The 23,287-nt window shown below is 39.6% G+C and overlaps 1 protein-coding gene across 1 annotated transcript; it reads left to right on the forward strand.

Moving 5' to 3' along the window:
- Nucleotides 1-384: 384 nt before the first annotated feature.
- epsti1 (epithelial stromal interaction 1) lies at nucleotides 385-22,078 on the forward strand. Its single transcript, XM_028024160.1, has 10 exons — nucleotides 385-718; nucleotides 3,851-3,909; nucleotides 3,994-4,077; nucleotides 4,166-4,242; nucleotides 5,852-5,935; nucleotides 8,019-8,092; nucleotides 10,205-10,280; nucleotides 15,859-15,929; nucleotides 17,694-17,896; nucleotides 21,616-22,078. Exons 1-10 carry the CDS (start codon nucleotides 564-566, stop codon nucleotides 21,759-21,761), a joined length of 1,029 nt encoding a protein of 342 aa, XP_027879961.1. The 5' UTR covers nucleotides 385-563; the 3' UTR covers nucleotides 21,762-22,078.
- Nucleotides 22,079-23,287: the final 1,209 nt, after the last annotated feature.

Raw genomic sequence — 23,287 nt, forward strand, 5'->3', positions numbered from 1 at the left:
CCGAACAAAAATCATTCAGAGGACCGCAAGTGACCCCCGAGCCATCCTTTGGACACCGCTGATTGACAGGATGTATTCTGTGCTCAGTTTTATCACAGCGTAATAATGTGAAAGTTGACATGATTATGTTAGTTTTTAATAAGTTTTACTGAATCACATTTCCTTTGCATTTTCTAATTTCTAATAATAAACGTAATAATTTTTTTTTTATTTCGAACATGATAAAAGTACAAAATCACGCACATGAGCAAGGAATGTAAAAGACATATTTTCTTGTACTACAATAATCTTAACATGCTCGAAAATTGCGACCATTTAAAAAACTGAAGCCGAAACGAAAAACAAAATGAACCGAAGAGCCTGTGTTTGTCCAGCAGAGGGCGCTGTGGCTGGAAAAGCCTCCCCTCGTGTTTTTGACAGTAAACAGATGACAGCAGATGATAACAGCACTGAGTCTTTCTTAGAACAGAATAATTACTGTAAGCATAGAGCAGCCGGACCGCAGGGTAGGATCCGCCTCATTCTCACACACCGTCTCTGAACCTGCCGGTGCCCGCCGCATCATGGACCCTCAACCCAACCAAGTGAACTCCAGAGGGAGAAACTACCCGAGGCAGAGCGCAGCGGGAGCGTCCGGAGAGGAGCCGCAGGCCCGGCAGGTGGACGGACAAACCCCCGCGGTGGGGAGGGAGCCAGGGGCAGACCGACAGCCACAGTAGTGAGTAAAACGCCTTCAACTAATATGAACAAGTGACTCTCAGATGGTGATTGATATTCAAAAACTAAAGGAAGAAATGTAAAGGATGTCGTTTCTATGTCTGTTTACGTATAGGGGTTGTTGGGTTTTTTGTGCTAAATGAAAATAGATCCTACTGAAAGTTATGTTTTCCTCAGCTTACTTTCAGTTTCGTTTCAGGTTCAGTTAGAAACGTTGCCTTCAGGGTGTGTGGTAAATCCCAGTCTCCTCCCAAACGCTGGATGACTGGGTTTAGCAAGGACAAAAAATAGCATCTTTAGCTAAATAAGCCTAATTTAGACACTGAAGCTTTTACTGGATGCTTTTAACAGAAGACGGGACGTATTCGAAAGCTAACCTTGATTTCAGAGGGTTTTGTATTGCGGGTGGCGTGACTCAAATCAACTGCGCTACAAGGCGATATTCCAACTTGAGCTTTGATATTTCCAAAACGTTTTTACTTATTTATTTACCAAATTGCAGGACAAACTTAACCATCAGTAATAAAACCATATTTTTCCATCTTACGGATTATGTTTCCATTATTACATGTTATTATTTCCACATGTGGTCACTGACTCTATTGGGGCTCCTTAACTATGATTATAGAGTGTGTTACTAAAGAAAGTAATAATTATATGTTAATCAAATGTCCCCCACACTTATCCTATTATATTAAAAGTGAAAATCGCAAAAATAAATCTCACATTTTTACAATTTCATAGCCTGAAATCCATCAATACGTGACAGCGTTGTCATTTTTCATCAAGCATTTAGTTTAATGGAGGAGTTGAGATCTAATTCAGTGCCCAGATAGACCACTGAATTAGGTGTCTATCAGGCCACTAATAAACTCAACTAACACAGTTATTTTTCTAAAAAATTTTTAAAAATGCATCAAGGAGACATTTCTAAATAGGCGCTATGAACTGAAAACTCTGTTATTTCTCATAATAGAATAAAATTGCTCTCAAGTTCCTTAAGCTACATAAAATGAAATATTTTAACGTACATACGTATAAAGCTGTTTATAAAACATTTTTGGTGATCTATTTTATGAAATACAACTAGAGGGAGACAAATTGTGCTTTTTTTCATGGAATTCCTCAACTCTGTTTTTGGTTTGTATTAAAAATAAATCATGTAGAGAACCACAGACATTCAATAGTTTTATTTGCAGACTTGTTCTTCAAACTTGGCAAAATAAAGAAAATCTTTCAAAGAAAGAGCCACTTATGTCTCTTTTTTTGGTCATAGACTAAAAAAAAATGTTCTTGACCAAAATGAAAAGCAGTTGAGCGCCCGGAGAAATCTGCCTTTTAAAAAGGCAAACACACGAGAGCCTTTTATTTACATATTCAGATTGATTTGTTGGTTTTTCCCTCTTTTTTAAAAATTTTTACGTTTGTGTTTTTCGAAAAAGGTTGGCCTCAGATTGTGACCTGCGCTGGCCTTCTGCGGCCTATAAATACTCACCTAACACAAACATGACAGAGGTTTAAAGCTTTTCCATGTGAAAACTCTCCGGACGCTGAGAGAGCTGACAACAAGCCACTAATGGCTGCGTTCCACAGAGAAATCGACTTCATTTTAAACACCCTGACCACAGTCATCAGCCTGCTTTTCTTCCTGGGCAGAGGTTTCTGATTGTTGGCATTTCCCTTTCTGTTAAATTATCAACAAAATCGCCCCAAAACACTTCTCCAGCAGATTCCCTGGAACGTGGACAGACGGTCAGAAGAAACAGAAATCACACTTTGGGGTAAAGTCGGATGGTTTCTGTTAAAATGATCCCGGATGAGTTCACCGAATGTTTCTGTTCCAGGCCAGAGGAGCAGGATTTTCTGAGAGTCAGGAAGAAAAAGAAAACCAAACATTTCATCTTTCTCTGCAGCTTCACTTCAGAGAACAACACTGCAAAAACACAACATCTTTCCAAGTATTTTTGGTCAAGTTTATCGTCCAAATATCTTAGTACATTTGAAATGAGACAACTAACTTACAAGTAACTTTTCAAGAAGATATAGGAGCTTAATTTTTTTATATTGATATGAAAGTACTAATTCCACTGGTAGATTATTTCATTTCTTCAATGTAATAAGTGGAAAAAAAACTGCCAGTGGAACTAGTACAATCAATATTATATCAATATTAAGGGGTAATTTATCATATAAAACCATATCTTACTGAAAAGTCCCTCATCAGTTAGTTTTGTCTTATTTCAAGTATAATAATAAGATATTTGTACTAGAAACTAGGCCAAATACTTGGTAGGATTTTTGTGTTTTTGCAGTGAAGTCAAAGTGTTGGAAACTAAAACATATCCAACGTTTATATTTACATTTTAAAAGCATCGCTGCATTTTGAAATCTCACACCATATTTTCACTTCATTCACTTTTTCATGTCATTTTCTTTTGGAATCTGAGTTTTCATCTGTTTTGTCCAAGAACTTTGAAGTGTCGACGCTCCGAGGGTACAAGCATGTTGGGGCGAGCGGATGGATGTTAAGTTTAGTACTCAGGCATTTGAATTTACGAGAGACGGAGAAAAAACAAAGAACAAAAGGAGTGAATTCTCAGAAATTTTGAGATTAATCTCTGAAACTTTTTTTTAGAAAAAAAAAAACCACATGGCAAATTCTGAGTTTCAAAAATTCAAAAAAATTGTGACTTTTTGAAACTCAGACATTTTTATGTTTTTCTCCTATTTCCCCTCTTTTTCTGTCTCCAATGACCCTGATACACAGTTGTAAGAATTCCAACAAAATCAAAAACATGTTAATTATTTTATTTACTTAGCCCCATCATCGTCATCATCATCATCACTAGGAACGAGACTAAAACCACTGAAGCCCAAGATTACTTAATGTCCTTAACAGAACTTCTTGAATGTTGCAGATGGAAAATATCAGAATGGTGTGTGATTTATTAAGTTAATTTAGACAAAGGACAAATAGCATAAATGTGTTGCTTTCATTATATCTTCAGTAGGGAGCGAGTCACATGTCTCAAATGTAAAATCGTGTTTTGATGCTGCAGCACCTGTTCAAACTTTGTCTGAATGCCGGATTAGAGTCGGCGTTCTCGTCCCTAACCAGCTCTTTGTGTCTCAGCTCAGGAGCGTTCACCGTCATTCCGCCCAACCAGACCCGCCGGAGCAAGAACAAAGAAAGTAATGATCCTCCTAAATCTGGTTTGATCTTCATAAACGTTTGGCAAATTTGCTTCCGGTGATTGATGTGGAATTCCTCTGCAGTGGCTCAGAAGGAAATGGAGGATCTGCAGAGATACAGGGAGGCACACAGGCCCGGTCCGCTGCACCTCGCTCCAGAAAGGCTGGGTAATCGCTGTGATCAGCCTCGTTACATTCTGGGGATCACTGGGTTTATCGGCACTTTATAGTCACTGATATCTGTTAATCCATCCAGGTGGAGGGGATGTAACTGTAGCCGAGGCCAGGCAGAGGCAGTTTACCAATCAGAGAACCTCCAGTCTGCAGAAGAAGGTACTTTATCTTCCCTCATACACTGTAAAAAGGGACAATCTTACCAAGTATTTTTGGTCTAGTTTCTGTTTCCTGTTTTAAATCAAGAATTCCTTGACACTGATGAAAAAGTACTGATTTCACTTGCAGATCTTTTCACTTAGGACATGGAAAAATGTCTTGCTATCAGAGAAATAATCTGTCAGTGGAACTACACTGTAAAACCACACAATTTTACCAAGTATTTCTCCAGTGCAAATATTTCAGATTCACTTGAAATAAGACAACACTAACTTATTAGTCACTTTTCAGCAAAAGAAAAAAAAATTAAGAGACCACTTAAAATGATCGTTTTTTTTTTTATTTTACTATCTGTTTGAGTAAAATGAACATTTTTCTTTTATTGTATGAACTACTGACAACATGTCTCTGAAATTCCGAGCAAAAATCTCAGTATTTATTTGCAGAAAATGAGAAATGGTCAAAATAACGAAAGAGATGCAGTGCTTCCAGACCTCAAACAATGCAAAGAAATCAAGTTCATATTCATTTAGAAACAATATTAATGTTTTAACACAGGAAGAGTTCAGAAATCAATACTTGGTAGAATAACCAGGAGGTTTTCTATGGGGTTCAGTTCGGTGGACTCTTCATTCTATTCCAGAGCTGTATAGGAGCTCGTTTTATGTAAATATTTACTTGGTATCAATGAAAAAAATGCTTGTCTTATTGGCAGATTAAATCACTTTTAACAAGGGGAAATTGTCTTGTTGTAAAAAGTTTTATCTGCCAGAGAGCTTGTACTGTTTTCATCAATATCGAGGAATGATTTACATAAAACAAGATATCTTTCTGAAAAGTTACTTATAAGTTAGTTTTGTCTTGTTTCAAGTGTAATAAAATATTTTCGCTAGAAACTAGACCCAAATTACCTGGTAAGATTTTGTGTTTTTGCGGTGTATTGTTTCGACATGTAGGATCCACGCAGCGTTCAGACGGCAGACGCTTTGAAAACTATCGGATATAATTTAGTTCCACACGCGGATGTGTGACACAGATCAGATTTTTTGGGAGGGGGGGAAAAAGAACAGAATTATGTCTTTGAAAATGTTGGACAGGGCCAAAAAAAAATCAAATTTGGGTCAAATTCGCCTGCTGTGGGCAACATGAACGCCATAAGATGCTTCTACACAATGTACCATCAGATAGGATGAAGTATTTGGTAATAGGAACTGATGACAAACTGATTTTCAGATTTTACTTCCTGTTTATTATATATATCAATTCATTTTACATTTACGGACTAACTTGCCTTGGTGCGTCACACCCAACCCTAATGGAAGATCTTTCAAATTTGAGGTTACATCATTTAGTCATGTTGCAAACAGGGATGTGAATACTTTTACTGGCACTTGGACACATCCTGATCAGGGTTTTTTCTTTGTTTTTTTTTTCACCTATCAAATATTTGTGGCAATTCTGTGGAGCCCTGTTTCATAATTCCCAAATCAGAGACAGAGAAGCTGATTAAATAGGTTTTGAAATGTTGTGTCTGAGCGTGCTTAAGCAATGTGATTAAATGTGATTATCTTATCTGACCTTTTACGTATTAGTTCTTTTTTTTTTCAAGCTTAAAAAGGAGGAGATGGAAAAGAAGAAGAGACAAGAGGAGGAGGAAGAGTGGCAGAAGATGAAGGCCACACAGAGGGAGAAGGTGAGTCCAGACGTGCAAAATCAGAATCATTTCTACAGTAAAAATGTCTGATATGTCACAATGAAGGACTGCTGGGTTGGTTTTTATTTTTCACATTTCCATTTCTTTGACCAACAAAAACAGCAATCTTTTTTGAACAGCCGTTTGTGATGGAGGTTGTTATGTGGGGAGTTTCCTGACCAAGCATTCCCGTCTTTTATCACCTTTATTAGTGTCACTGTTCTCCATCCTGATGGAAAATCCACAGATCCTCACCAAACTAACGGGAGAGGTTCCACCTGAAAGTCATATCTGTATTCATAACCGTGTTATTAGGGGGAATTGTGGGTAAACGCGATTTATTATGTGGGTTTTTATCACAATGTTTCACTTTTACTTCTGTACAAGTGATTTTCCAGAACAATCAGAGGAGATAACTTTAGCAGTTGCTCCTGCAGCGTCTTTAACGTTCTTCTTTAAATCAAATGCCTTCGTCCAAAACTCTTGTCCTCATAGTGTGTACGCCCGCAGCCACACCTGCTGCCAATCATGAGCAAGCTCTGCTCTGGTGGCACTACTCTGGGTAACACTGCACTGCAAAAACACAACATTTTACTGAGTGTCTTTTGTCTGGTTTATAGTGGAAATGTCCTAGTTCACTTGAAATAAGACAAATACTAACTTAAGAGTAATTTTCAGCAAGGTACAGAAGCGTGTTCTAAGTCAATTATTCCTTAATATTAATGAAAAAGTCCTAGTTCCACTGGCAGATTATTTCACTTATGAAAAGACGTTTTTTCCATATGATAAGTGAAATAATCTGCCATTAAAACCAGTAATTTAAGGAATTATTGACTTAAAACAAGCTCCTATATTGTGATGAAAAGTTACTTGTAAGTTAGTTTTGTCTTATTTCAAGTGTATTAAGATATTTACAATAGAAACTGGACCAGAGATACTTGGTAAGATTTAGTGTTTTGTAGTGTTCAGCCTCCTGCAGTCTTCTTCTCTGAAATGAAACGTTACATCTTTCAGTACTTCATGACTCACAAAACGCTACTTTCAGCTGCTTGTTGTTGTCTTCGTTTATTTTTGAACAATTTATGTCACGACTCAACAACGCCTCGAGAAACGATTCTTCTTTTAAAAGAGCGAAACATCTGCTTGACCATATGCAAGGCTGTGATTTAGTGAAACATAATGAGAAGTGAGAATTGCCAGGTTTGGCCTGTAGGTGTCAGCAGAGACAAGCGTCCAGTGAAGCGTCTCCGTTTCTCGAGGCATCAGGTTGAAGAACCACCTGACTGATGGGGCTGCAGAGGAATGAGTGTCAGACGTGTTTCTGGGAGATTACCGTAGGACACCAAACTGGTAACCATAGAGACCGTTCTCCCACGTTGCGCCATTGGAATGCGGCGGTAATCCAGCTGATAAACCCGCGCTGAGAAACAGTCTGATCTCAGATTATGGACGTGACGGGACAAGGCGGCGGCGGACACCGAGCTGCCTTCCTGTTCAGGAAGACCACTTCCTGATTTTACAGGAATTACCGTCTCTATGATCCAGATGTTCAGACCGCCAGCATCACTGATCCCACAGTCTGGACATGCAGTAATCCCATGGTGATGCATTTAAAAAAAAGGTTTACAGATTAGAAACAGGAGAGCTTCTTTTAGGATGAAAAGCTGTGATATAAATATATGCATTTTCTCTCAAAATCTCAGTAAAGAGTAAAGAGAATATTTCATGTATAAAGAACCTTATTTATGGCAATTATATAATTCAGTTATTTCATTTATAACATGGGACACATATCTGGTTATAAGTGAAATAACTTGCCAGTGGAACTAGAACTTTTGTTTTTAATCATTATTAAGGAAATATTGTCTTCAAACAAGCTCCCATATCTTGCCAAAAAGTGACTTGTAAGTTAGTTTTGTCTTATTTCAAGTGTATTAAAATATTTGCAGTATCACTTAGTAAGGTTTTATGTTTTTACATTTTTATCTATTAAATACACATTTTCTACTTTTTGTTAGATTGCAGTGTTTTGCAGCCTGTGTATAACGCTGTGGTGCTGAGTGTCGACTGCGTCGTGTTTCAGGCTGAGCGTCTGGAGCTGAGGAGGCGGCAGGAGGACGAGAGGAGGCGGGAGCGGTTCCACTCGGATCAGACCAGGTCAGGCCAGGATCTCCCTCTCGTGGTTCTCACAGGTCTGTTTGTGTCTTGCCTCTCTGCTGTGGAGGAGAGTCATAAATGCAGCGTCAGCGTCAGGTGACATAATCGTCTCTCCGTCGTCTGAGCCTCCGCAGTCAATGTCGTCACATCGCCACCACAAACCACAACCGTCAATGTGTACCCCGGGATTTAATGTGATAGAACAGCACAGAGCAGACCTGTAAGATGGGAAAAAGATACTTTTTTTGTAGAAATAGTACCATTTGTACTATGTACACCTCCCCAGCCCCCGGGTCAATCCCAGAATCACTTTTCACTGCAGTTACAGCTGCAGATCTTCTGGTTTGTGTCTCTCCTGCTGAAATGTCCAGACTGACATTTCAGCCTGTTCTTTTCTGGGAAATAGTGCAAACCCAGTCAAATCAGATGCCATAGGCTTTCAGTTAGATGTGGCTCTGAACTTTATCGCAATCATTTTTGAGACAATTAATTGTTCAGCAAAATTTATTATTGTGACAGGCCTAAATATGAGGGGTAGTTTGGTCTAATTAGACATGCTTTGATGTAAGCCTTTACATTGTAGCTCAGTCTGCACTTTGAACCTCCGCTCCGGTCTCAAGTTTGTTTCAGCAGAGATGAAGTGTTGAGTCTGATGTATTAGTGTTAGTTTTGTACGTTTTGCTTCCCATACGGCTTGTGAAACCTGGCATTTTCAGGTTGTGTTTTCTTCACCAATGTACACAAGACTTTGTCAGTATTCCTCTAACGTCGAAAAACCACAATTTCACATTCGGCGTGTTTCTGTTAAAGAAGAAACACAATTTCTTCTTCTCTCTCTCTGACCTGTTCCTTGGTCTTCATGATGCTGTTTGTTCATTAATATTTTCTGAGAAAGAAAATGCTGAGGCCTTCACAGAATAATATAATTACAGTATTTATGAGATTTAGTTACACACGTGTATTTCATTTAGGGGCATCAGGGTTAAAAGGACTAAGTGCACATGCATGTTACTCTTTTTACATGTAATTAGTAATAAAAGAAAGTATTGGTTTCTTCTGACTACACAATTATTTACCACTCTTTGTTAATCTGTTAGAAAAAATACATGAAAAATAAAATAAATAATTAAATAACAAATTGAATAAATAAATTAAATAATAAAATAAAATACATGAAAGTTTGTAACTGTAATTTGATTAAATGGAGAAATGTTCATCTATGGGCTCTACTAGTTCTGTATGTTGTGGATGGATGGATGGATGGATGGATGGATGGATGGATGGATGGATGGATTCTCACCTTCAGATTTTAAACGTGATCAGATGAGATCAATCATTCATATTCCATAACTCTTCTCTGACTTAATGTATTTACAACAATAGAGTTACATTTCTTTTGGAAAAGCGCTATTGTTTCAGCTGTTAAGTAGAAATAAATGCTAATATGTCAGTTTTGTTTGTTTTTCTAAGTGTAAAGACCTGATTGAACATCCTGTAGGAGTGATTCCATAATGCTTATCTTGCCTTGTATGTTTTTAACGTCTTCAATTGTAGAAACCTGTCTTTGCTTATCACTATGATTCGACTGGGACTTATGCAGTTGTCACATTAATCATTTTTGACATTCTATTACACAGAATTTGTGAGGTATTTATTTAATATTCTGTACTATTAAATTTAAAAAAGTGCCAAGATTGGCTTAAAGTTGCTGGACTCTCTGGTCCCAGAAAAACTGCCTGCCAGAAGATTTCTGGCTTTTTGTTTACAACAAACATTAAGATCAGAGAGAAAGGTGTGATTGTGAAGAATTAAAACTAATCAGTAAAGATGAGATGCTGTGGGAACATGAACACACAGATCCAGGAAGTATTTGGAGATAATCAGTGTGGGCTGAGTACACACCCTTGAGGCGTCCCAGTGGAGTCAGAGACGGGTGTTTAGTGAAAATAAAAAGTCAGATTTCTTGAAAGACAGGATATTATGAAAAATGTACACTTTTTAGGTTTTTCTCATGCTGTCATGAGTTGCTTTGATCCATGTCTGACGAATCCCCTGTGGAAACAAATCGTTTAGCTGATCTGATCGGGCGGCTGGTGTGTTCATGTTTTGCAGGAAAAATGACAGTTTTCTGCAGAGTCTCCAGAGAGAGGCCGCTCCGTCCTGCGGTGCTGCACACACATCGTCCATGGTGAGCCACTGACATTTACATGAAAGCAAACCAAAGTGTTCAGCGTGTTCCTCCGGGTTCAGAACTGAGCTGCGTTGCGGCCGTGTAATCTTTGTGGGATTTTAACACCAATAGATCAGCCTTCGCAGCCTGTTTTCTGAGTAAATACTTCTGGGCGCGGCGTTTTTGCCGACTGAGACTGCGAGGAAACCAAGTCCTGTCCCTTATCTGCCAGGTTGGGGGAACCTGCAGTATCTCCTGGTCAAAGCTGGAGGACATGGAAATCGTGTTCAGCAGAGAGAGATAAACCACTTCTTACTGCCCCGTGTTGTCTCTCCGTCTGCTCCTATTACTGTCTTTTCTTCCCCCCTCTTCTCTTTATTTCTCGGACTTCTCTTCCACTCTGTGTTGGTTTTGCTGCGAGGGAATGAACAGAGTGCTAGCAGAGTTCAAGGGACTTCCCAGAGTTCACACTGAGTGGAGACAGAGTTAGAGTGCGGCATGAGTAAAGTGCGCAGTGTGTGTAAAATAAATGAGTGGAACACCCTGTAGCGGTAAACGTACCTGCAGAAAAGCCCCGGCTCTTCAACCAGCGCTCAGCGTCTTGTCAGTTAATGAGGTCAACTTGCACTTTGGGGTTTTCTCCTTCCTGTGTTGTGGAACCTTCTTCTCAATTCTGCTGAGCTGTTGAAAATACCTCGACTGCATTGTTTGCTTTCATTATTTCTTTTCACTCCCGGTGACTATGAGGGGTAGAGGTAGTTTAGTTGAATTTGACGTTTAGGACAGGCACAAATATAAGCCTTGTGCTTCTGCCTGTGCCTTCTCAGTCAAAATGTTCAAGTTGGTGGAGTGGTGTGAATTGTTCAAAGCAAATTATTTGATGATTGACTAAATAAATAAAATCAATCAATAACTACATTTATACACCCGGTTAATAGGCGTTCACTACACGAGTCCTAAACGGATTCATGTCAGATGAATCTTATTGGCACAGTCATAGTAAAGAAGATTAAAATACAAGAAAATGAAAGTTGAGGTGCTGGTAGGAGGTCATGTTTGCTTCAGTTTCCTCTGAACGTGATTTCTCTACTGTTATGACCCGTTTTATTTATTCAATTAACTCATCAAACTCATTCAATTAATCAGTTGATTAATTCAATTAATTGGTTCTCTAAGGCTACGAAGTATCTCTGGTTACAACCTCCATTGACCATTTCCTTTGTATTTTTTTTTCTATGTTGAGACTGCTTTACTCAAATGCATCATCTGTGAATGTATTGATTAGTTTTGGTCTACACATATTAACATAAGGAACACCAGTAGGCTGAGTACACATCCTGGAGGCATCCCAATGTTAAGCATATTAGAGTCAGAGATGAGATTTTTCAATGTGGTTTGACTCCGGTCACTTTGGTGAAAATAAAAAGGGAAATTTCATTTAAGCGGGGATATTATGCCCAACTGACCTGTTTTCTAGCTTTATAATTTTACTTCCTCATCAAAATCATGTTGGAGTTGCTTGGATTCTTTCATGTATGTCTGAAGAATCCTTGAATCTCCCGTGGCAACCATTCAGGAGTGCCTTAACGCCACCTCATACAAAGTGCCGCCTATTTCCACAATCCTGTATCCGTGGAGCTGCAGCCCCCCCACAGCAGCAGTTAGCAAACATCTGCTGGAACTGCGTGTCTGCTGAGCTCATCATACAAACTACTTCTCAGTCCAATGTAGAGCTGGGTGATCAATCAATAACAGTATGCATTGAGATAAATATCAATATAAAATACGTCCAATAGAATAATATTGAATAATGTTCAATAATTTCACTGAACTTCGGTCCAAAACTGCACAGCATTGTGGGGGACGTAGGCAGAGGAAAGGCTTTAGCCACTCAACCTCTCATGATCAGCTAAGCTAGGCTGGTGGCATCAACTAACTCACTCACTCATTGGTTACCTAGCAACAACCCGTTGAGTAACCTGCGCAGCAGCAGTTTCATGTTTCTCCACCTTGCCTCGTGACTGCTTAAAAAACGGCGTGGAGTAAAAGGAAAAAATGAGAACAGCTAGAAACTAAACTGTGGATAAATACTGTCACCAGTTTGATAAATATATAAACATATATAAATATCAATATCGACTGATATGAAACCCTCATACTGTGATATGTTTTCCCTCCATGTCGTGCCGCCCCAGTCCTTCGGTCCTAAGAACAGTTCTAAACTGCATAATTGTTGTGATTTTTTTTTTCAGAACAACATTATAAACAACATCTGTTTTAAAGAATGACATTTTAAAAAGGCTTCTATTTTATTCAACAGTGTGAGAGAAGATGGTTTAAATCATGTCAGCCTGTGTTTGTGAAGGGTCTCTGTCATTCACAGCTCCGTTTATTGGAAAGTGTTGATAATTCCTGTCATCAGGTCTCACACTCCTCCTCCACACAGCCCCTCCGTTTCACTGCCGCCGAGCACGAAGCGGCCCGAGGACATGCCGGCAGCGCTCCGTACCGACTGACAACTCTATCCATGGCAGGCGGGCGTTACCTAGCAACGCCTGCAGGAGCTTGAGAGTGGTGTCTTTCTTGGTTCGTGACATTCCTGGTTATCCTGACTTCATCGTCGACCTCCCTCCAACCTGAAAACAAGCCATTCATGTTGACAAGTTAGCGCATTGAGATACACTGTAAAACCTTACAGTGGCAGAAGTTTAAATGACTTAAAGTTAGGAAAAGTTGTGGTCACTCTGAAATGAATTTTTGAGGTAATAACTCAGCTGATTTCAGTGAACCTAAAGGTTTGGGGCATTTTAAGTGAATAATTTAAGTTTGTTTCATTGACTTCTTTTCATTGAAGTTGACTTTATATCAAAAATTGAAAGCTCTGTTGAGCATCGTCCATTATCTCAGTGATTGTTTGGGCTGTTTTTCATTGCATTTTGCAGCATTTTCTGGTGCCCATGTTTCATCTTTTTAAAATCCATTTTGCCACTTACGTTACAGAAGTTTGGATTAACCAATCTGTTTTAAATTAATTGGAAGTAATAATGCATATGAGTGGGGTGTGCTGCACGCCCCACGTTTGGAGGCCTTAGTCCTCAACGCGGACGTCGCAGGTTCGACTCCCGGTCCCGGCAACCTTTGCCGCATGTCCTCCCCCCTCTCCTTGCCCTCCTTCCTGTCTGCCTACTGTAGAAAAAAATACGAGCCACTAGTGCCGCAAAAACTCTTCGGAGAAAAAATAAATAAATAAAAAATAATAATACTGATTGAAATGGTACTATTAACCTTAGAATATATTTGTATGTATGTACCTTTGTTTACCCAGGCATGTCTCATTGAGATTAAAAATGTCTTTTTCAAGAAAGACCTGGCCAAGACGGGCAGAAACACACTGACAACTTAAATACAATATAGATGATAATGGAAGAAAAATAACAAAAAGCAAACTCAACCATAAAAGTAAAAACAGGACTAAAATACAACTTCATATTAGTCAAAGCATTTACAAAAAAATCTTACTTAAAATTGATTAAATGTGGCTTTAAGATTTGTTTAGGTTAATAAACTCAAACAGTTTAAGGTGGATTCAGTTGAACTCAAACCACTTGAATTGTCAGGTTTTACAGTGTAGAGACACCTGGGGTCAAACTCTTTTATTAATGAAAAGTCTTAGTTCTGTGGTGAAAGACAAAACAGTCGACAGAATTAAACCAACAAAAGGTTCAACTCTCCTCTCCTCTCCTCTCCTCTCCTCTCCTCTCCTCTCCTCTCCTCTCCTCTCCTCTCCTCTCCTCTCCTCTCCTCTCCTCTCCTCTCCTCTCCTCTCCTCTCTCCTCTCCTCTCCTCTCCTCTCCTCTCCTCTGCTCTCCTCTCCTCTCCTCTCCTCTTCTCATCTCTCTGTTCTGCACTTTTCCCTCTCGTCTTTCCTCTCCCAGCCCACAGTTCTGTCAGATTGGGGGATGAAAGCTTGTGGTCGCTGCTCGGTGTATCTGATGTGGTTCCGACCCGGACCCCAGATCTGTTGTTCTTTCAGTACTGGCTCCAGCATGCAGACAGATCTCCCCCTTTATATCTTCTAGTTGTGTGCGTGTAGACACGCGCGTGTGTGTGTGTGTGTGTGTGTGTGTGTGTGGGTGTGTGTGTGTGTGTTTGAGGGGGAGGTTTAATGCTGAGCTCTGATCCCACCGGTGGACTGCACTCGCCTTGCCCTCACTGACCAATCAGCTTTCCTGGTGAAACAGCAGGAGAGAAAAAAGTTTGTTTTGTGTATCTGAACGACTCAACTAGTAATGTTGTACATTTATGGAGTAATTTTTAGTTTTATCCAATTCTTATTTGTAAAGTAGTTGACCCTCTCTTTGTGTTTTATGTGCCTTAGTGTAATGACTATATAAAATGAAGACGTTCCTCTCTCTCCCGGGTGTTGTTTGTTAGTCCTGGCAGTATAACCTTTGACCTGGAGTTCAGATCAGCCTTAAAAAGTCCAACCTGAGCCCGTTGGCAGTGTCAGAACCCGATCCGACCGGACTAATTAACTTCAATTATAGGCCGGAGCCCAAAGTAAACTCGACATACTATGATATTACTGCTTTTATTTTTAAAACCACCATTTAAGTGAGCACTGTCACTCCTCCTGTTTGTAGTTTTTGCTTCCAGCTCCATCTTGTTGCTTGTTGTAACCTCAAGGTCAGTCAAGGGCAAGTCCTCTGGGTTGTGTGACTGATAGGAAGCGCAGCATGCAGTGCGCTGCTGCTTGTTTCAGCCTGATTAACCTCTGCACCCTTGCTTACATGCTTGATTTCTCCAACAGCTTAAACCATCTACTCCTGATTTCAGAAGTAGATTACATTTGCAGTATGTAACTTCTATAAAAAAAAATAATAATTTTTTTCCCATATCTAATAAAACTGACACCATGTTGTGACAGTTTGATATGAGATAAGCTGTCAAAAGGTGGAGCTCCTCCACCGTCTTCCAGTGCTGCTATTATGGGCTGCAAAAACAGCCAATCAGAGCCAGGAGGAGGGTCTTAGTGTTGTCAATCATCCTCCTGTAAGTTGCTCGAGGTGCTAATAGCGCAAAAACAACTTACTGTTACAGAAAAAAACTTTCTTCACTGTCATCGGTGGCTATGCTAACTAGCGTTAGCATATGTTGTGGTGAATCACGAGAGTGATTGACAGCGCTAAGACCCTCCTCCTGGCTCTGATTGGTTGTTTCTGACACAGCGGTGTATTTCTGCAGTTAGTACAGGCAGGAAGCATTAAGCTCCATTTTTTGACTAATTATTAATGATTTTAACACTGTCTTACATTACATTGTCACAACATAGTGGTCATTTTAACAAATATAGGAAAAAGATATTGTTTTTAAAAAAGTGACATGTTGACACAACTTTATATCATGTATTATCGTTTGGTTTTCTCTGTGCGTATTGCACAACGCCGAGCCATTTCGTATGTGTGCAAGAGTCACTCGGCTACTCAAAGAAACTATATCCTATAAAATATATTTTTCAAATATTTTTCAAGAGTTTTGTGTGATTTCGTTGCATTGCTTGCTATTCAGTTCTTAAAAGACGTTTTTTTTCTTTCAGAACAAAGTGGGCGACCAGGAGACAGAAAAACAGACAAGAAGTATGGAAGAGCTGCAGCTGGAACACAGGAGGTACAGAGAACCAAACCGAGCACTTTCTCTTGTCCTTACTTCACTTTCTCTTTGGAGAGAGACGAGTTCTGCGTAGTGAAAACTAGAGAGTTGAGATACGGAAGCAAAGGGAGGATTGGCACCTGTCACTGGATTCGGATCAGTTTCTTCATATAGTCACACACAGGTTCCTCTTGATCCTAGTTATCAGCCAGTGCATTAACATCAGTTCATTATTCACATTAGCTTAAAAAGTTTTCTATCTAAAGAGACCCAGCAGATTGCATCAACTCGTTGCCTGGCAGCACTCAGAAGAGAACAAAACCCCAGAAGAAGATAAGATACCAGCTGACTGCACGGTAGCTCACAGTGCAGACAGCCTGACTAATCAACAAACTAGTGTCAGCTTGTTAAACGTCTCTTTCTTTATGAAGGGCAGAACAGATAAAAAAAAAATTTTCATGCAATTTTCATGCAACAATCATTTGGAAACTCCTAGATTCAGCAGGTCGATTTTTAGTAATAGCCACAATAGTAGAAATAATTCATGTTTGTTCCTTTTATGTTTAAGAAATCAGATCCTGTTTGGATAAGACTTGTATGCACATAACATGATATCACAAAGTGTGATTTGTTTACTCATTTATAACATGGAGGAAATCAGTAGTTCTGGTGAACCTGAGGACAAAGTGGATTTAAATTTTAAAGGGCAGTATTTTGTAAAATCAACTGTTTTGAACTGTAAATCATTTTTTTAAATTTTATTCCTTCACCCAGAATATATTTGGAGTGTTCCCTTGATTTTTTATGCATGTTTGAGAAATCTTTTCATCTCCATGGCAATCATTCAGCTGTGCAAAACGCCTGGGTGGACTTAGCCCCGCCTTCGAGGACAAAACTCCTCATAGCTGCAATTTCCAAATTTCCAAGCTTCTTTCCTGCAGCACAGCCCTTCCCTGAAACTGCAACTAGCAAACACCTGGTGGAACTGAGCATCATTTGAGCTCATTATAGGAGCTACTTCTCAGTGCAACGCTGGTAAAAACGTTGTTAAAGGGTTAATAGAGGAGCCATTTTGTGATGACTTCTTGAAGGCGGAGTTTCAGACAGAGCAGGAGCTTCTTAAAGAGACAGAGGCCCAATTTCAATGTGTTAAATTACAAATTACTAGTCATTTGAAGCGCAATAAAGTCAAGAACAGACTAAAAACTAGTTTCCACCCAAGAGCTGTTGTTACCCTGAACACAGCTAATCCATCTAAAACCTGATCTTTATTTATTTATTTATTTTTCCTCAGCATCCCAGTTATTTTTGTGTCCCTAACATATTTATTTTTATATTTATTGAGATAAATTTATTTATTATTATTTTATTCATTTATTTGACTTGAATAAAATAAAATAGCAATTATAGTCTACAATCGCTATTTTTAAAATTTAGCTGTGCTTCCTTTCATGAAAGATGGCAATAAACTGAATTCTGATAGACACAGCATTTTTACAACAACTGAAGGTAACATAGTTACTAGATTGTGCTGTAAAATGTGCCTGGCAGGCACCTAATAATTCCCATATAAAGAATAAAGTTAAACCAAGCGCTAAATAAGATGAGCAGTTAGTCGGACTGCTTGTTGGCTGAGTCAGTGGACGTTGAGTGTCTGCAGGCCGTTTAACAACCTCACCATCAGGTTCAAACATTGGAAGCTCTCTGTGTTTCGGAGCCCTCCTGTAATTTGTCTGAAACATCTTTTTCTTTTTTTAAATTGCTCCCCGTGTGTTTCGACAGGGTGAACCAAGCCTTTCTCGATAAGCTGGAATGTAACGCCAGGGGGTCGGAGGTCGAGGCGAGCAGCCGCACCGGCCGGGAGGAAGAGCGTCCACGTTTGGCCCCTGACGATCACAGGCGACACGCCGCAGCCGGACGCGTCAGCCTGACTCACCCGGAGCCCAGTCCAGAGCGCCGCTGCTCCGACTGGACGGAGGAAACTGGTGAGCTGAAATGACGCGTGTGGGCAGCCCGCAATCTACTCTTTCTCACGCCCCCTTTTTTTTTTTAAGTTTTGACTGTGCGCTGGTTAACCAAACCTAAATCAGGTATGTGACAGGAGTTGACTAACTCATATAGTGTGTGAGTTTATCTGTTTAGTCTGCAATAAATCAAACATTGTGAAACTTGCCAGGAGGAACTAATGAGTGGCATCTCGTCTATCTGTTCCTCTCAGCTCTTAAATCTTGCAGACACTTGCAGTTTGTGGGACTCTGGAAGAGTGTGACTGTTTGTGTGAGGGAGGTTTTCTTTTTTTTTCAGTCTCCTTTTAAAAACAAAAAGATCTGAGCTAAAGGCGACACTTTAATTTAATCTCCCTCACTTGCTGTGATACGAACAGAAATAGCATCAACACTCAGACTTCAGGTTTCTGTCACAGAGCCCAACATTTTCCTGGAAGCTGCATTGGAATGACAGAGTTGGCATGCAACCATCCCAACATATTAAAATGCGCCTCCTGTAGCTGAAAATGACACCTGATCCTCCAGATCACCTGCGGCTCGTACTTCAGGAACAAAAACACACTGTTGTTCTAACTGAGTGCTGCTTCCGCCTGCAGCCATCAGCAAAACGGATCTCTATGAACAGCTGGGACGGCTGTGTGACTCTGGTGTGAGTGACTGAGGTTTAGAAAATCAAAAATGATTTGTAACGACTGTGATTCTATTTAGTGTGTGTTAGTTTTTAGTGTTTGTCCTAGAATCTATGGCAACACTTAACTACAATTATGTTATTGTAATTCAGTACAATAACATGGTCTAAAGGTCTAGATAGGATCTAATTAGTTAAGATGTGGAGCCACGACGGCGTATCAGGGTCATTGTAGAAAGGGGGAAAAATCATTTTTACAAGAAACAAAATAAAATAATAATAATAATTTCAGAAATTTTCTAAAAAAAATTGCAAGGACATTTATGAGTTTCAAAGTCGACATTTTTTTTACTCTTGAAATTTCCCTGATTTTTTTTCTGGAAAATGTCTAAGATTAAGCTCAAACATTTTTTCTTGCTAATTATTGGATTTTTCACATTTAGAAATTCCCAAGTCTTTTTCTAGAAAAGTTCTGAGATTAATCTAAAAATTTCAGAGCTTTCCTGGCACTTGCTCCTTTTTAAAATGTATTTATTTATTTACGAAACAGTTTGATGCTTCGTCGCAGCAAACTCACCGGGAGCTGCTAATTGCATTTTTTATTGTATTTTTTTTTTCAAATTAAGATCGCAGAACAAAACGTCAGCAGCCAGTGGAGCAGCCAGTCGAATCGTACCGACAGCACCAGGTGTAATAACAGGATTTACACAGAAATGAATCGCTGTGATTCATTATTCCTCAGAAATCCCTGCACCATGTCCAACACAGAGAGAAGATTCTGTTTTACTTATTTCATGTCATTTGATAGATGAATCCCAGACTTAACGCATCTTGTCCTGCCTCTGCATTGTCAGTATTTACTGGAATAACGTAGCAAAGTCAGGACGGCTTCACTGGTCCACGGTCAAAGCCAAAATCTCCTGGAATATAGCGAAACCTTCAACCTCAGCGCCGCCGTTGTGGCCGCAGTTCTGCTTGTCACAATCCCACAACATCCTCTATCCATGACGGAATGCGTCCGCCAGATCCGACCCGAGTTTCACCAACATGAAGTCTGCGTTTTTCCGCTCGGCACTAACCTGTCGCCGAAGCAGCTCAAAGTTCAGTTCACAGAGAGCGAAGAAGACGACTCGGTTTGTGTTTATAGTTCAGTTGGCTGCCGACAGGAAGCAGCTCCCTCACATCTGTTTCTGACTCTGTTAATTAAACAAGGAAGCGTCACGTAACACGAAACAAATTTCCAAATGATCATTTTGAGTAAATAAGCAGCTGCAGCTGCAGCTGCTGCACATCCCACATTATCAGGTAGCTGCTTCTGGAGATGAAGATGTTTAGTTCTTGCTCTTGTGTTTTAAATTTCTCCTTAACTTCACCTGTCTGACTGGTTCTTAGTTTGTTCACTTGTCATCACCGTCATTTTTCCTTTCACTGGCTAATTATGTGCTCCTTTGTATGACATTAAATCTCAGTAAAATATTTGGTTCTAATGTGAGAAACGTGTAAAACTTTACTAGCTGTGAATATGTTTGACACACACACTGTCAGAGTTTTGCAAATAGTTATCTCATGAATAAGTTTGTCTCTCTACTCTAAGCTGGAAACAGGGTGAGGTGGACCATGCTGTTCTTGGAGAAACCGGTTCTGACTAGTTCAGAGAAACCCCTCAACTCCTTATCTTTTAAGTTTCTATTTTATGACCAAGCCCCACTCATAAAACCAGGCTGCTGCAGGGGGACAAGTTGGACTGAGACTCTTCTCCCTTTGTAAAGGCTGAAGTGATACTACTCTCACTGTGGTTCTTTATATGTACAGGTTAAAATACCCAATGCACAGAAAGCCAGATTCTGCCCTCACAGGTCAATATCACCACTCTGCAACATATTATTTCACATTTGTATATAATGTTGTTGAATTTTGTCAGGCTGAGCTGAGCTCAGTTCAAGTATATCAAGTGAAAAAGTTGCGTTAAGTTCAAAGGGGTTAAAAATAATCAAGAGCTGGTTAGCAGTATGAAGGTAAATTCAGGTTTTAAACAGTTTTAGCTTTTTAGGTGACTGACCTGGAAAGCTCTGCGGTTTTCTCTTGCTCTTATTCTGCATCACAACATAAACATAAAAGTCCCTGCAGGATGTTACCGTGTTTTATTGTGTCTGTTATGACCTAAAATGACCTTTTGCGTTCAAAGTTGCAAACGGTTGTTTTTTTAAGCTTTATTTTTGTCTTTCAAAAAAAGGTGAAATTGCTGCACAGGACCTTCAAAATACATAAAATACAGGATTTTAACGTAGTTAGTGTTCAAAGGCGAAGGGTTCTTCTTGAATTAGAACCTTGATGCAAATCAAATCTCGTCCGGAGGATTTGTCAGAGGGAAAAATCAAGATTTCAAGTTAACATGAATTGTTCACAACGGACAAGCAAATCCTACGGAACATCTCAAAATGTTTACAAAAAAAAATGCTACTGTTACAGTTTAGCGTCAGACCTAATCATGTTTCAGGTTCGACTTTCAATAGGTGTCGTGAAACAGGAAGTTAAATTAGAAGGAAGCTAATTGGTCGAAATTCAGCTGAGTTGCAGTGATTGGTCAGAAAAGAAGGAAATACAGAAAACGCTGTGGTGATTGGTCAGATTTGCGTAAAAGTTGCAATGACTATTCAGAATTGTAAGTCTGCTTTAAATTTGCTGACGATGACCTCACAACTTCCTGGATGGATTGATATCTAAAGGCCAAAGACAAACCTGTTACTGCCGTAACCATAATGCCGTAACCATAAATATATTCATTTGGAAACAGAAATCTAATATTTTTTCTTTTCCGTTGTAAGATCAGAATTTTATCCAGATTCCTGTATAGTCAGAAAATACAGCTAAACTTTTCTCTTCGGATCACATCCTTCACTGTAAAACATCTTTCAGAGCATTTCCATATTTTTCTGACCGTGCACACAAAGCTGTTATCAAAACCCTTTTTTTATTTTATTGTTTTTTTGTTTTGTTTTTTAACAAAAAAAACAAAATATCTCCAGCCCTGAACCCGGATTCACATAACTCTGAACCGTCTGTTTTCCAGATCCGCAGGCCGACTGCGACTGGAACCTGATGAAGCTGGTGAACATCTTCCCAGGCTGCAGCAGAGACTTCGTCCAGGACATCCTGACCCAGTGCAACGGCGACTACGAGCAGGCCTGCGCTCTCCTGGGCAGCATGCTCTCTTAAACTTGATTCACTTTGGTAAAGAGACGGTAGGACGTTTTCGGACAAGCAGATTCATGCGGCGTTCACATATAAAATGCTCCGCTGCCTGCCAGCTGTAACAAACGGTACCTACGGGGCCCAGAGCAATTCCGAGGATCTGCTTCCTATTATCCCGTTAATCTCCGAGCGTTCGGTGTTTTGCATCTCTCTGGTGAGTCACGCTGGCTTTTTGAGCCCACTCAGAGTCCATGTTGTTCTTATATGAATTTGGTAAAGGTCGCTGTTTATGACTCACAATGTTTAAATCATATTTTGGGCTTCTAATTTGATCAATATGTTAAAAAAAAGGTTTATTTTGTTTGGTTGGGTTTTTTTTTTTGTTATTGTTGCTATCTGATCAGATTGTTGCGTCATGAATCTTATCAGAAGACAGTAAAGAATTGAGGTTTTATGTTGATGCTCTGAACCTTTTGAGGTTCCTGGTTAAAAAGCAAAAGCATTAAATCTTACCAAGTATTTTCATCTTATTTCATGTGCAAATATCTATTGGGGCGTGCTGTGGTGGCGCAGGGGGTTAGCACGCCCCACATTTGAAGTCCTTAGACCCACGGACGTCGCGGGTTCGACTCCCGGTCCCGACGACCTTTGCCGCATGTCCTCCTTCAAAAATGGCGCCGGCTCAGCTGGCTGCCTGCAGACGCAGCTCCTGTCGTGTGTGTGTTAATCTGTGTATAAAAAATTCTTGCTGTAACTGTGAAATAATTTCCCTGCTGGGATGAATAAAGTAATTATTCTTCTGTATATAGAGAGAGGAGCTTATTTTGAGTCAATAAGTCCTAAATATTGATCAATAATAATAGTTCTAACGGCAGATCATTTCACTTAAAGGAGAAATGTCTTCTTTAGGTGAAATAATTGGCCTAGTACTTTTTCATTGACTTAAAACAAGTTTCTATTTCCAGCTGAAACGTTCCTTGTCAGTTAGTTTTATCTTATTTCAAGTGTCCTAAGGTGTTTGCATTAGAAACTGATTGCTATGGTTTAGTTTTTTTTTTTCTGCTTCCTGTGAGTCGGACGGCAGAACCAATCAGACGACAGTGGCGACAGAGCCCAACGGGTGGTGCTGTCCACACGAGGGGCTGAAAATCCCCGACTAATTTAGCATGAAGTCATGTTTACTGCTGATGTCATCCAGCAAATGTCGTCCCTCCAGGGATCAACATGAGCCCCGAGCTTTACAGGCTGCAGCCCTGACACCCGCCGCCACCAGAAAATAGGAAAAAATCACGGCAATAATTTCTGTGTAAACAATTGTCACTTCTTTTATGTTAACTTGATCGCATCCGACTGCTTTTAAAGAGACCGATCGGAATTATTTCTTGATTTTGCCGTCAGAGATTATTCACTACGAAAGAACTGAGAAGTTTATGGAACAAAATGATTTGAACTCATTAATTTTACCCTGGAATGTTTTTCTTTTTGTTGTTTTTAAAGCTCCACAAGCCAATAAATTGTACTGGAAATAGATGGGATGTTACAGAAACAGC

Source organism: Xiphophorus couchianus, chromosome 7, assembly GCF_001444195.1.
Source record: "Xiphophorus couchianus chromosome 7, X_couchianus-1.0, whole genome shotgun sequence".
Classification (NCBI taxonomy): Eukaryota; Metazoa; Chordata; class Actinopteri; order Cyprinodontiformes; family Poeciliidae; genus Xiphophorus; species Xiphophorus couchianus.

Bases quoted from the DNA above. Each gene is read 5' to 3' on its own strand.
- epsti1 (XM_028024160.1), top strand. From the start codon at position 564: ATGGACCCTCAACCCAACCAAGTGAACTCCAGAGGGAGAAACTACCCG. The intron at 719-3,850 runs GTGAGTAAAACG...TTTGTGTCTCAG, and splicing joins GCAGACCGACAGCCACAGTA to CTCAGGAGCGTTCACCGTCA. The intron at 3,910-3,993 runs GTAATGATCCTC...ATTCCTCTGCAG, and splicing joins CCGGAGCAAGAACAAAGAAA to TGGCTCAGAAGGAAATGGAG.